A 12,447-nucleotide genomic window follows, 5' to 3' on the forward strand; every position below is an offset into this window, starting at 1 on the left:
TTTTTTTCTACAAAAGACTCATTGACAGTTAGTTTAAAATTTATGAATTTGCCCATCCCTCGCCTAGTTTCTTTAAACTGCAATCCATAGACGTTCAATTGTGAATGCCGTAGAGTACTTGGAGAACAAAAATGGACCCCTACAGCACCCTTTTTTCTGACAGTGTGCACACTACTGGTACTAGTGCGTTGGTACTTTTATTTCTCCTACAAAATTCAATTTTCTTTTGAACTGAATTGAATTGATTTGAGAAATGTTATCGTGCGTCCCTGCACTCAAATCAGGTGAACGGTGTAGGAATCGCAACAGTGAATATATACAGGTATTCCTCCCTGTATTTCAGGGACCTCAGGTAATGAGGCAAATTCACAACCCTAAATTAAACTTTGACTTTTTAATACTTGGTTGCAAGTCTACAATGCATAGACGCTGCATTTCATCTCTTGTGAAACTCAGCCAGGCCTCTACGGGAACTGTCTTCAATTCCTGCTCGTTCTTGGAGCATTTTCACTTCAATTTTGTCTTCGGAAAGTGAAATGCATGCTCATCTGATTCAGGTCAGGTGATGCACTTTGCCAATGAGTCCAATGTAATTTGAAAAATGTGTTTCAATATTAGCAGAGAATATTGCCTGAAACATTTCAGAATTGATCCTGCTGCTGATCATCACTCAATACATCAAATAATACGAGTTGCTGCTCCATTTTAAAAACAAATACTTTCAATATCAGACATGACATGACTTGCAAGCTGGACAGGAAATGTGCAAGCCTGTGAACACTGCTGACCTCAGAGTCATCCAAAAACTAGGTTTTGCCGAGCTCCTGGGTGTATGAGTCAGCTAATGCAATTCAAAGAATGGGTCACTCATGTTAATATTGGGCGGAAATGTTATGCTTCAACACATATTTGGAAGTGGATCTCCTTTGTGACACAGAAATTTGGGTTATGGAGCAAAGAAAACATTCTAGAACCATCAACAGTTAGTGGGACAGCATCCTGGCACTGACGAGTGTTCCAGCTTGGGGCCACGACTGAAGCAACCCCCCCCCCCCCCCGCACCATCACCAGCCCCCGCACAAATACTAGCAAGGGCCAATGCAAGTGCTCTCATCCGTTCACAGAACACTGGGCCCAGTGGCCTAAAAATAAACCTCTTACAGTCTTCAAGACCAGCATGCTGCTACTGTTTATGTGTGTGAGTGTTCACGTGCGGTCATGCACATCTGCATGGACGTGTGGGTGAATGGGTGTGTTTGGGTGTTTGTCATGCACTTCTGACCCCTTTTAGTGAAAGCTTTCAATTCGATCTGTTTCTACAACAAGATTAATAATCCGCCATGTTTCACTCACTCCGTCATGTGTCCCAACAGAACACGGATTTTGAGATCTGCCTGATGCATTCGCGCAATGACTGTCTTGAAGAAGATCGATGCATTTGATGTGATGAAATGTTTCCGAATGCGAACACTTTTGCCCAAATATAACAATTTGCTTTGACTCCAACCTTCTAGAAAAATGCGCTGGTATGATACACCTTGCATTATAGTTGGCCTAATTTTTTTTTCCCTTTTACCACAGGGCATGTATATCAAGTCAACATATGACGGTTTGCACGTCATCACCGGGACAACCGAGGGAGTAAGTGCAATCGCTTTTGTGTTGCTTTTTCTGTAGCGTGTAGGGAGAAGTGTGGTTATATTGTCGCTCTAATTATCGCTCTTCATCTTTTAGTCCCCGGCTGACCGCTGTAAGAAAATTCATGCTGGAGATGAAGTCATTCAAGTCAATCATCAGACCGTGGTATGGCTTGGTTTTAATGCATGTTTTACCTCTATCAACGATACAATCCTTTTTGTACTCAAAGAAGAAGACTGTACACTTTTTCTGACCTGTATTCCAATCCGGGCAACTGGCCAGTGCACTGTATTATTTTTGGGGGACGGTTTTAACTCATTCACTGGCAGACATTTTCAGACCCTCTTTTACCTTAACGTTTGAAAAAATGTGAAAAAAAATATAAATAAATTCCTGGGATTGAATGACTGGACTGTGAAAAGACAAATAAATACGTCAAAGGCAGCGAATGAGTTCAATGCACCATCCGTGTGCAGGGCAGACTTTTCCTTACTAGCTGCACCAAAAGAAGTTTAGTCATTCTAAAATGTCATTAACATATCTACTGCATCCATCATGACAGATAGAGATATGGAACAGGAAACACTCCCTGGCCTCAACATTAGGCACACCTGCACCATTTAATAAATGTCAGAATTATGCTGCTGATGTTTTACACCATCACAACAGTGATAGTGTCATTGAAAGACTTGTCAGTTTTACTAAATTAACACATTTTCTAGCACACGCACTTCAGGTGAAACAATGTTGCAGTGTATTTTAGATACTTCATTAGCGGAAAGTCACAATGTATACACGCACAATAAGACAGAATATAAAGTCATTTCTCATTGATCACGGAGGTGGTTTGGAACACATGCAAATGCACGTGAGGTGCAGGGCCACCTTTGGGTGCTCGCTTTGTGTAGTGTAGTATCTGTGACGTTAATTGTGAATGTACCGTTAAAAGGCGGGCCTGGCCTGTTGAGTGACATGGAAGTCAACTAATTCCAAAGGACAGTTGGCTGGCGGTTATCTGACTAAACCGTTAGCCACTCTGCGGGTTGAGTGAAGTCGTCAGTTGAGGCCACCGGCTGGACCTTCCCCAAATTTGGTTGCGTTGACGGTATTTTGTTACGATTTGTTCAATAAAGCGATTGAAATGGCTCCCTTAGCGGCTGTGTGTATCATCCCTCTATTCTAACCAGATATGAAGGGATTACAATTTGTTCCAACTAGCAGTGATTTATTGAATTAGCTAATGATGTTTACTTTACCATACACGCAGTTGTGTAACTTAAGCCAGTTGTACTTTGCGATAGGCACTTGAGCTTCTTTTACTAAGTGTGAAATGATCTTAAACCTTGGACATTCTGGACACTCTTTCCTCCTGGATTGTGCTTATTGCTCGGCATTATAACAGCCCATGTGGAATGATAATCACTGCAACATCCTGCGATAAAGTAAATAATCTGTGATATAAATACAGGATGATTAAAAAAAGTGAACCACAATATAGTGAGGGATGACTGTATATGCAATTGCCCAAATTATAGGAAGACAAATCAGCCATTGAATCCCTTTTCTGCCTACTTGTTATAGATTACATTATATTATAGCCGGAGCTGGAAGTTTGCAGCGAATACGACAACCCCAAAATCACGTGGCGCACTGTTGATATACTCAACTTATTTCAAAATAATTGCCATTACTCATCTACTGTGTATGTGTGCAACGAAATGTGGTGTAATTATGCGCCAGAGGCAAGTCACCTCACCCACTCAATGCAGCACGTTTATTTATTTTATTTACTGTATTCTTTTTTTTTTTTTCTGGATCCGGATCCTTTGTTGTCAAGACTCTTTTCATGTGGTGGAAAAGAATGAGACACACTCCTCTCAGCAAATGACAAAGACCAAAAAAAAAAAAAAAAAAACCCAACCTCATAGCAACCAGGCTATTCATGGCAATTAAAGTGGTAGTAAAGTGCAGGTGTAATTAATAAATGCCATGGCAACCATGGAACCTGAATATGAGCCATGTTTTTTGTGTTTGTGATTGGCTTTGCCAGAGTCTGTTTGTTTGTAATTGTGTGACTGTTTGAAAGGTTCTCAAAATCATTCCCCAGCAAAAAAAAAAAAAAAAAAAAAAAAAAGTAGTGATGAAGCCGAAGTTTTGTGTGCCACATTTTTAAAGGCTCTAAAATAGCTGTTGTGAGTCTCCTCAGCCAATGATGATAACTTCAGGACAGTAAGTGTTGTTTCAGGCATTTCATTTTCTGTGAAATACCACTTAAGTGGAAATGATTTGAGTGTTGTGCTACGGAGCATCTCGTATCCACATTTTTAAAAATGTGATCTTTCATCTCCTTTGTACTGTCAAGCATTTATTCAATTAAATTAAAGGACCCAAAATACAAGAACACTGCACACTTAATTCCATTTTTATCACACAGATACAGTGTAAGATTTCACCAATACTTCACAGGAAAAAAAAATAATTCAAAGAAAGAAGAGGCGTTCTATAATACAGCAGCGAGACACAACAGCAACCAGATACGATTGGCTAAAATGTTGAATAAATCATAGTCCATCCAGCAGGCAAACAAAAAAGAAAAACGCTGCCACGTAACTTTGAAAATTGTGATCACACAGTTTAAAACTGTCAAATATGTTTCTGTGTTGAGCAAAAATGAGGACAATGTGTCAGGATTAAATAGCTCCAAGCATCACCGGTGATGGGCTGCCGCATATAAACGGCCTCAAACACTTCATGTAAATTCCATCACAATGAGAATCATGTGACATATTTGTATGCCGCATGTCTTCTGTATGAAACTGGGCAGGAAACGTGCAAAATGAGGCATTTTATTGCTTAAAAAAAATTATGTTATGGGCAGCCACTGCCAAACGTTATGGCAAGCTGTGTGTTCTTTATCGGTCACTTCTGCGCTCTTTCTGTGTGAGGACTCATTTGCGGTGACTGTCGAGATGAAAAATGACTTGGAATGTGCCAAAGTAATTACTTGGTTAGTGCTTGAAAAGTGCACTGTTTCCCAGGCTGCTCAAAATACACAATAGATCACATGTACACATTGTATTTAAAAGTCCACTCTGTCTCATACAGGCAAATATTCACATATCATATAGTGATATTTGGAACACCAGGAAAGAGTATTTCACAGAGAAGGTCTGTTTTTTTTTTTAATTTGTTTTTTCACGCTGAACATCACCAAACTGGGTTAAATTCTATTTACAAGGCGTGTGGCTGTTTGTAACCTCGAGGCTTATAAGCGCGACTTGACAGACCCTTCAGAATGATGTCACAAGAGGCGTGTAAGCTGCTCCACGGCCTGCAGTGTTTTATTTAACATGGAGATCCTCATCATCGTGAACAACTGAGGATGCTTGCTTTGGTTCACTGCATACACATCGTGAGTCATGTGTCATATTATCATATTTACCATATAAGCCGTACATTTATTTTGTAACTTACCTTGGTGCTCTAAGGCACTATGAAGTAGTAGAAGCCTGTCGGTTTCCCCACTAAACCAGCAAATTTCTCTCTTTCTCTCTCTCTCTCTCTCTCTCTCTCTCTTATGGTCTGTTAGGTGGGCTGGCAACTGAAAAACTTGGTGAACCTTCTGCGTGGGGACCCGGCGGGTGTGACCCTGACGTTGAAGAAACGCCCACAGAGCACGCTCACCTCCACTCCTGCTCTGCTCAAAAACATGCGATGGAAACCTTTGGCTCTGCAAGTATGACTACTCAGCTACTTTTAACCCCCAGAAATGTACTGGCTTGCGTCACGCCTATATGAATATGAGTGTATTGTGTTAAAAATAAGTCTGCAAGGCCTCCAAAAGCAACATTTCTGATGCTAAGAAAGTTAAAGAAATCCACCTAATACCTGCTCTCCTTTGCGTGAGGCTCAACTTCATTCTGCAGGTTCAAGCAAAATGGATTTCCACTCATACTGTAGCGCTAAATGGCATCTGTTGTCCTACTTTGTCGAAACACATTTCTTTATTAGGAATATGTGCCAATGCCACAATGGGTACAAATGAGAGCGATGTGCGTTTGTGTAGTCCAGTCATCCTTTGAAGCACGGAGCAGAGAAAATGCTTCTACCCCCCTGAGGCCCTAAAGAGCTACGTTTTGTTTGTCGGCTTCCCCCCCCCTTCTCACTGCATCACGTGCCCCTTTTCTTCCTATCCCGGTTGCTGACATTTTAAAAGGGAGAAAACTCAGAACAGAACAATGGCAAAGTAGTGTTTAATTCCTCAAACGTTCCAAAAAATGCTCTATTATTTTCTCCTCGGTAAGATATTTGTATATTTTTATAATTAAAACAAATTTATAAAAGGCCATTTTGCTCACGGCTTACAAATTTCTTGTTGCTTTGTGCTGATTTGTATTCATAGGGATGATTAAACCAGCTAACTTGTGCGCGCCAGTTACAACTGTAGTATCTAAAATATGGAGTGCTTTTCGTTTGACTCATTCAAATGATGCTGCCGACTGCTCAGTCACTCACTGCATGTAACTGTGACTTTCTCTTTTTGTCTTCCTGCCTTACTTCCACACACGTGCATGCATTCACTTCTACACATTCACTCACACGCGGCCACTGTTCCCTCAGAGCCCCGGCAGCAGCGTTGCCACACCTACCAGCACTTTAAGCACTCCATCGAGGAGGGGAAGCTGCGCCCTGCAGGACCTCTACATCCCACCTCCTCCAGCGGAACCCTACACCCCCAGGTACAGTCTCACACACACACACACACACACACACGCACACAAAATCTCCCAAACACTTGCGGAAAAAAAACACGCTTTTTGGCCATAATTCCATATGAGTAGGAATTATGAACAGTTCAAAATAGCGGGCAGTGTTAGCACAAAACCTTCGGGCCGCAGAAAAAAAAAGTCCGGAAAAGCTTACTCGAACATCTGAACTTTATTTGGAGGCAGAGGCACACTGTGCAGGTTATATTAAGTTTTGAAATGATTGATCTTGGTTTCATTTTTACAAAAATTACAAAAATCTGGCATTTGAATACGGGTGCGTAGACGTTTAATGTCCATCGTATATATATAAATGATTAACTCTTCAAAATCACAATAACATTATTATCTTTACAAAGGCTAAATATCCAGATTGCGTTTGTGATGGCCAGCGAGCATATGTTAATGCGAGCAAATAAAATCAACAACACATCAGTGATTTTCACTGGGTGACATGTTCCATCATGATAATGAATATGAACACTGCCATCTAAGCGTGTGTGTGTGTGTGTGTGTGTGTGTGTTGGGGGGAAGATGGGGCGGTACATGTGTCCAGATGGTTTGGGGGGGGGGGGGGAGTTTTCATTAACAAACAAAGCATGATGTGTACTTATGACGTTGATCATCTGCGGTGAATGAATTGCTCCTTTTTTCTTCACTGGCAAAACATTTGATGAACTGATTTCACTGAGTTAAAGAGGTCAACGCAGTATTGAAGATTTTCTTTTTTTTTCTGTAGCTCCCTTAAAGAAGTAAGATTAAGAATACAGTAATACAATGCAGTATTAACTGCAAATCAAGTCTTTATTCTGTAAAAAAAAAAAGAAAAAAAAAAGAAACCCTTTAAAGCATTATAAATCCTTGAGGTAGAACCACCTGATTTCTCCCCGTCTATCGGCAAAGAAAATGAATAATTCTTAAAAATTCTTAAGACAATAAGAATTTTTTCAAAAATAAAATCCTGTCCAGGGTGTTCCCTGCTTCTCAGGCTCTAGCTCTTAAATTCTCCTCATTGGTTTCCAGTTTTTGTGATCTTTTTGTTTGTTAGTGTGCTGCAAGGCAAAATTAGAATACATTCTTGAAAACGAAAACAAAAAAAAACCCATTTACATCTGACTTGAGCAATGAAATGCCAATGTACCATTTATTTCTTCTTTCCCATTTCCACGATCTCGCAACTTTTCTCTGAAGAGATGACAAAGGCAGCCTTCAGCGCGATGACTCTCAGTCCGACCACGTCCATGCCAACAAGCGCTCCGACTCCCCGAATTCCTACCTGGACCAGGAATGTCGGCGTGAATTCCCCCTGGTGGAGGATGACTCCATACTGTACTGTTACGAGTACGACCAGAACCAAGAAGTGCCGTCTGTCCGCAGGGGGAGCACGCCCACCTACAGTAAGACTTTTCCGCATTCATCATGAGATGATTTCGTGTTTTGGGGGGCGTCTGCTGCAATGTATTGAAGTTCCCTGTGCCTCGTCATCCCAGGCAGGCTCAGGCCCATCTCCATGCCACTGGAATACAACTGGGCGGGAGATGAGGAAGAGAGCCTGGCCAAGCTGAAGAGAGAGAGCAGGCGAGGTGGGTGGGAGTGTGAGAAAAAAGGGGGAGGGGGCTGACGGAGAGGAGCAGAGGGAGCTGATGTGAGTGGGAGGAGATCTCCTAATATCCTCACCTCTTTTCACATCTCACAGCGGAAGGATGAGCTGGCCTGTCACAAGCGCAAACACTCCGGATATCACATCCTGCCTCCATCCTTTCCATATGTTCATCAGCCATCAAATCCCCCCCCTCCCCCCTCCACCACTTGCTCGCTATCTTCCTCACTTTCACTGTTGCTTGTTGGTGATTGGCTGTAAAAAGTGTGCGGTTGCTCCGGCAACTGTTACATATTCAGGAAAGTTATTCCCATTTAATCGGAGGCAAGGTGACAAACAGAACGAGCCGAGACTGATGTGCTTTATTTTGGTCTCAAAGGCAAACTTTGTTTCTTCTGGGGCTGGTACTTGACGTCTTTTTTCCATCGCGCTTTTCATCAAAGGTGGTAGTCTTATATTTATCTACAAGAGACGCTATTACTAGCTTTGCAGGGTTTCCTGCCTGACAACAGCTTTCATTCACAACATGGTCATAACATTAGGTACAGTTGCGTAATCTTGTAAGTGTCTTGTAAGGCAAAGTATGGTACACAAATTTATTACAGCAAAAATGTATCTGCTCAACAATTCATAAAACAGTTTCAAGCATTATTTTTACAAGTTTGTGAAAATCTGCTAAAAATAACATTAGCAAAAAAATGTCTCACCTGGGGAGTGTGTGTGAGTGTGTGTTCAAGTGACAAGATGGGATTTTTAATTGTTAGAAATAAAACAATTTTCTGTGTTCATGGCCAAAATAGTTCTCCATGTTGCCACTCAGTGGCGGTCCTCGCTTGAACGACACGCTGGATGAGACACGATCCCCCCACCAAATCCCTCCCGGCCGCCGACAACAACGCACACACATACTCACAAACACAATTATAACAAATACGAATACAGAAAAGGACCAATAGAATAATTTAAGGCCTCAAATGAAACAAAAAGGCATTATGCTAATAAATGTTCTCAAAGGTTGTCAGCATTAAATTCGGTTAGTCATCTACCTGTGTTTGTTCATGAAATGCAGCAGACGTTTACATGACGGTTGTTTCCCCCCTGCAGAAAATTCACTGCTGCGTTTCGCTAGTGAAGACAAAAGCTCTGGGGGAGAATTCCTGCTGGGCCGCAGCCTGAGTCACAGTCGGCGAAAGATGGAGAGGGGAAGCAGCCCCACTCACTACACGCTCATCCCGGCCCTCCAGATGGAAGTTTCCCTCTCCACATCCAGCTCCGACTCCGCCTCCCTCTACCATGTTCGTGCCTCCCCGCCCTCTCGTTCGTGCATGTGGTATCATCAAAGTGTAGTATCTGGGGGGGGGGTCACGCTTCTACTTGACTTTGCAGGTGTTTGAGCGATCCTCGTTGCTGCCAAGGTCAAAGAAAAAGAGCAAAGGTGAGACATGAACGAAGGAGTCCAAGTTGAAGTGTTTTTCTGTGCTCGCTCTCATGTGTTTTCCTCTGGTGCAGTCGGAAGCCCCATGGCCTCCATCAGTAAGCGGCGGATCTCCTGCAGGGACTTGGGTCAGGGTGACTGTGAAGGCTGGCTGTGGAAGAAGAAAGATGCCAAAACTTATTTTTCGCAAAAGTGGAAGAAGTACTGGTTCATTCTGAAAGACACGTGTCTGTACTGGTACATGAACGAGGAGGTGAATGGAAAGATTTTCCTGAAAGGTCTTAATGCGGGGAAAATCAACCCAAGCATATTTTTTTCAAGAATATGTTCTATGCAGGCCCACTAGTTGAAACATGGCATTCTGCTTAGTATCGCGTTTGTCGTATATGAGTTAAGCAGCAAAAGCCACCCGTTTTTAGCCAGCTCATGGGGCGGCCATTTTGTCATTTCTGTCGACTGAAAATGACATCACAACTACTCAGGGCTCTGGTAAAGGCCAATCACGGCTCAGCTTCAGAAAACAGGTCAGCCGTGATTGGTCGTTACCTGAGCTTCGAGTAGTTGCGATCTCATTCAGTCGACAGAAGTGACAAAATGGCCGCCCAGCACAGATGGCTAAAAATGAGTGGATTCATTTATTCCACAAATGCAATATTAATCAGAATGCTGTGTTTCAACAAGTGGGCCTGCTGGGAACATATTCTTGAAAAAAATATGTTTGGGATGACTTCCACTTTAAGGTGTCAGTTCATGTGTGTGTTTACTAAGAGAATACGCTTTTTTTATCTGTGTCCATCACAGGATGAGAAGGCAGAAGGCTTTGTCAATCTACCAGAGTTTAAGATCGATCGTGCTACCGAATGCAGGAGAAAGTTGTGAGTCCACATTTTCTTGTTTTGCTTTGGAATTCCCATGGCTTTAAAAAACGTATTACTGACATTTTAACACCAAATTGCATTGTAGTCTTGCCACACATTTCACTTCCATGTAGCCTGTACCTCAAGGCACTTTAGTTACTGTATGTGGGGTCTCCGTCCAAACACTAGGGTCATTATGTAAAAGTATGTTATAGAATAGAAGAAGAACCTAAAAACTGGAGGATATTCACGTAGGAATACGGATGCCATTTGACATCTGTGTGTTAACTACAAAATCTAGTTTGCGCTTGGCAGAAATCAGAGGTGCATTAATGGTAATGATAATATGGCTATCTTTGTCGTCTGCAGTGGTTTCAAAATGCGTGGCCTCAAATTTGGTTACTTAATTTTACCACATGAGAGAGACAAAATATTACACACAGCTCTCATTGTGACGCACCACTGCAAAATACAACTATAATACCAATTGGGCCAAAAATATTCACCAACACTTCTCCATTTTGCACCCACTTGATGTGACAGAAGCACTTCTGCTGCTCTGTGTGAACGGTGTCTGAGATCATGTGCCAGGTTTCTTACCTCATTCATTTGCTAGTGTCTCCTATACGGTCTTTTACGCTCACAATTTGAAATGTACATCTGGCCTCATTTCAGTGCTTTCAAGGCTTGCCATCCCAAGATAAAGACCTTCTACTTTGCAGCAGAAAATGTAGACGACATGTCTCGGTGAGTTCACGAGTCTGACGCAGATGTAGTATTAAAGTGCCTTATCGGTTTGCGTCATAACTCGGTTGTCCGCCCACCCTTCTCCATCCCACAGGTGGCTGAGTCGTCTAAGCATGGCTGTGGCAGGCTACTGCGAGCAGGACAAAATTCAGGATCAAGGTGAGTCACGCACACGCCATAGTCCGAATTAAAAACTTTCCATTTCACCTGCAAGAATCTTATGGTGATATGCTCAACCAGATTTGTCTGTGGGAATTTGTGTCTATTCTTCACGAAGAACATTTGTGAGGTCAGAGGTGAACCTGGGCATGACTCACAATCTTCATAATATATTTTATTGAAGTGGCACATTTCGAAAATACTCAAAGAAATGAAAAATAGGCGATCGTCTTCCAGTAGCCTGATTTCCAGAGTATAAGATGCCCCGATATAATAAGGCAAACAGTCCTTTCGACGTTAGGTGACTCAACAATATGCAAATAGCGAACAACATGCCCTTATGTGCATATGTGCAGTGAATAGCTGTTGCTAATGCTAGCGGGCTAATGTGGCCAACTGATCCACGACCTTACTTACTATTATAACTACAAGCTACTAGCACAGGAAGTGCTTGTGCATGTACTTACTTTTTTGTCATTAGCTTAGACCTGAGAAAAAGGCAAGTAAGCTCTTGCACCGGAAACAGGAAATGTAACAACGCGAAATGTAACAACGAGACAACTTCCTATTTTATGATATAAATTATATACTTACATATTATACACTATTATATACTTAACTATACTATAATATAACATTAAAAATTAAATGGTATGAAAGTACCCCACTTTTTTTTCAACCACTAGGTACCGATAAACTTTTTTTTTTGCAAAAGCATTGCACATTCACTTGAAATTATGTTTTTTTAAAAATACAGCCCCAACTGTTGTGTTTATCCTAGCCTATTGATTAAATCGTAATTAGGAGGTGTGTTTCAAGACTTGCCTTCATATGGTGCAGTATAGTTTGAGACGAGGTCAAAGGTCTTCGTTTGCTGTCAAGGTCTCTTAAATGCCATTCGTATACAATTAAATGTGCTTTTTAAACTGTTGTATCAGCGAAGCTTGTGCCACATGATTAGCACCACATCCCACTCACATCTCACCGTCGCAGTTGAAAGGATCTGACTCACGCAGCATAGTCAACTGGAAACACTTTTTTCAACACCTTCTTCTCAATTTCCAAATTGAATTAGATACAAAGACCTTGCTTTATGTCGCACACCAATGCTCAGTTTAGGGGCGGAGGACGTCCTTATTATTATTTCGTAAATTTGCCGGAAATCCTGTAGCTTATCACGGTTCTATTTCGAGGAACTTGTGCAGGAGCCAAGCGATGGTGGTGTGTGGGTGAACTGGTCTGTCA

At 41.8% G+C, this 12,447-nt stretch overlaps 1 protein-coding gene across 5 annotated transcripts in view; it reads left to right on the forward strand.

The window, feature by feature from the left end:
- The window catches only part of LOC147133238 (connector enhancer of kinase suppressor of ras 2-like), a 28,104-nt gene that overhangs the window by 10,988 nt on the left and 4,669 nt on the right, over positions 1–12,447 (forward strand). For 4 of the 5 annotated variants that reach the window (XM_086012145.1, XM_086012148.1, XM_086012146.1 and 1 more), the window contains 12 exons: positions 1,582–1,641; positions 1,735–1,803; positions 5,228–5,374; positions 6,259–6,377; positions 7,596–7,801; positions 7,895–7,987; positions 9,109–9,299; positions 9,391–9,439; positions 9,514–9,692; positions 10,241–10,314; positions 10,972–11,043; positions 11,138–11,202. In XM_086012145.1, coding sequence (XP_085868271.1) covers positions 1,582–1,641; positions 1,735–1,803; positions 5,228–5,374; positions 6,259–6,377; positions 7,596–7,801; positions 7,895–7,987; positions 9,109–9,299; positions 9,391–9,439; positions 9,514–9,692; positions 10,241–10,314; positions 10,972–11,043; positions 11,138–11,202 — 1,324 coding nt within the window. The remainder of the gene's footprint in view (positions 1–1,581; positions 1,642–1,734; positions 1,804–5,227; positions 5,375–6,258; positions 6,378–7,595; positions 7,802–7,894; positions 7,988–9,108; positions 9,300–9,390; positions 9,440–9,513; positions 9,693–10,240; positions 10,315–10,971; positions 11,044–11,137; positions 11,203–12,447) is intronic. The other variant, XM_086012147.1, reaches the window with a different exon arrangement.

The sequence above is a fragment of the Filicampus tigris genome, chromosome 17 (genome assembly GCF_054856515.1).
Source record: "Filicampus tigris isolate MCC_2025a chromosome 17, RoL_Ftig_1.0, whole genome shotgun sequence".
NCBI lineage: Eukaryota > Metazoa > Chordata > Actinopteri > Syngnathiformes > Syngnathidae > Filicampus > Filicampus tigris.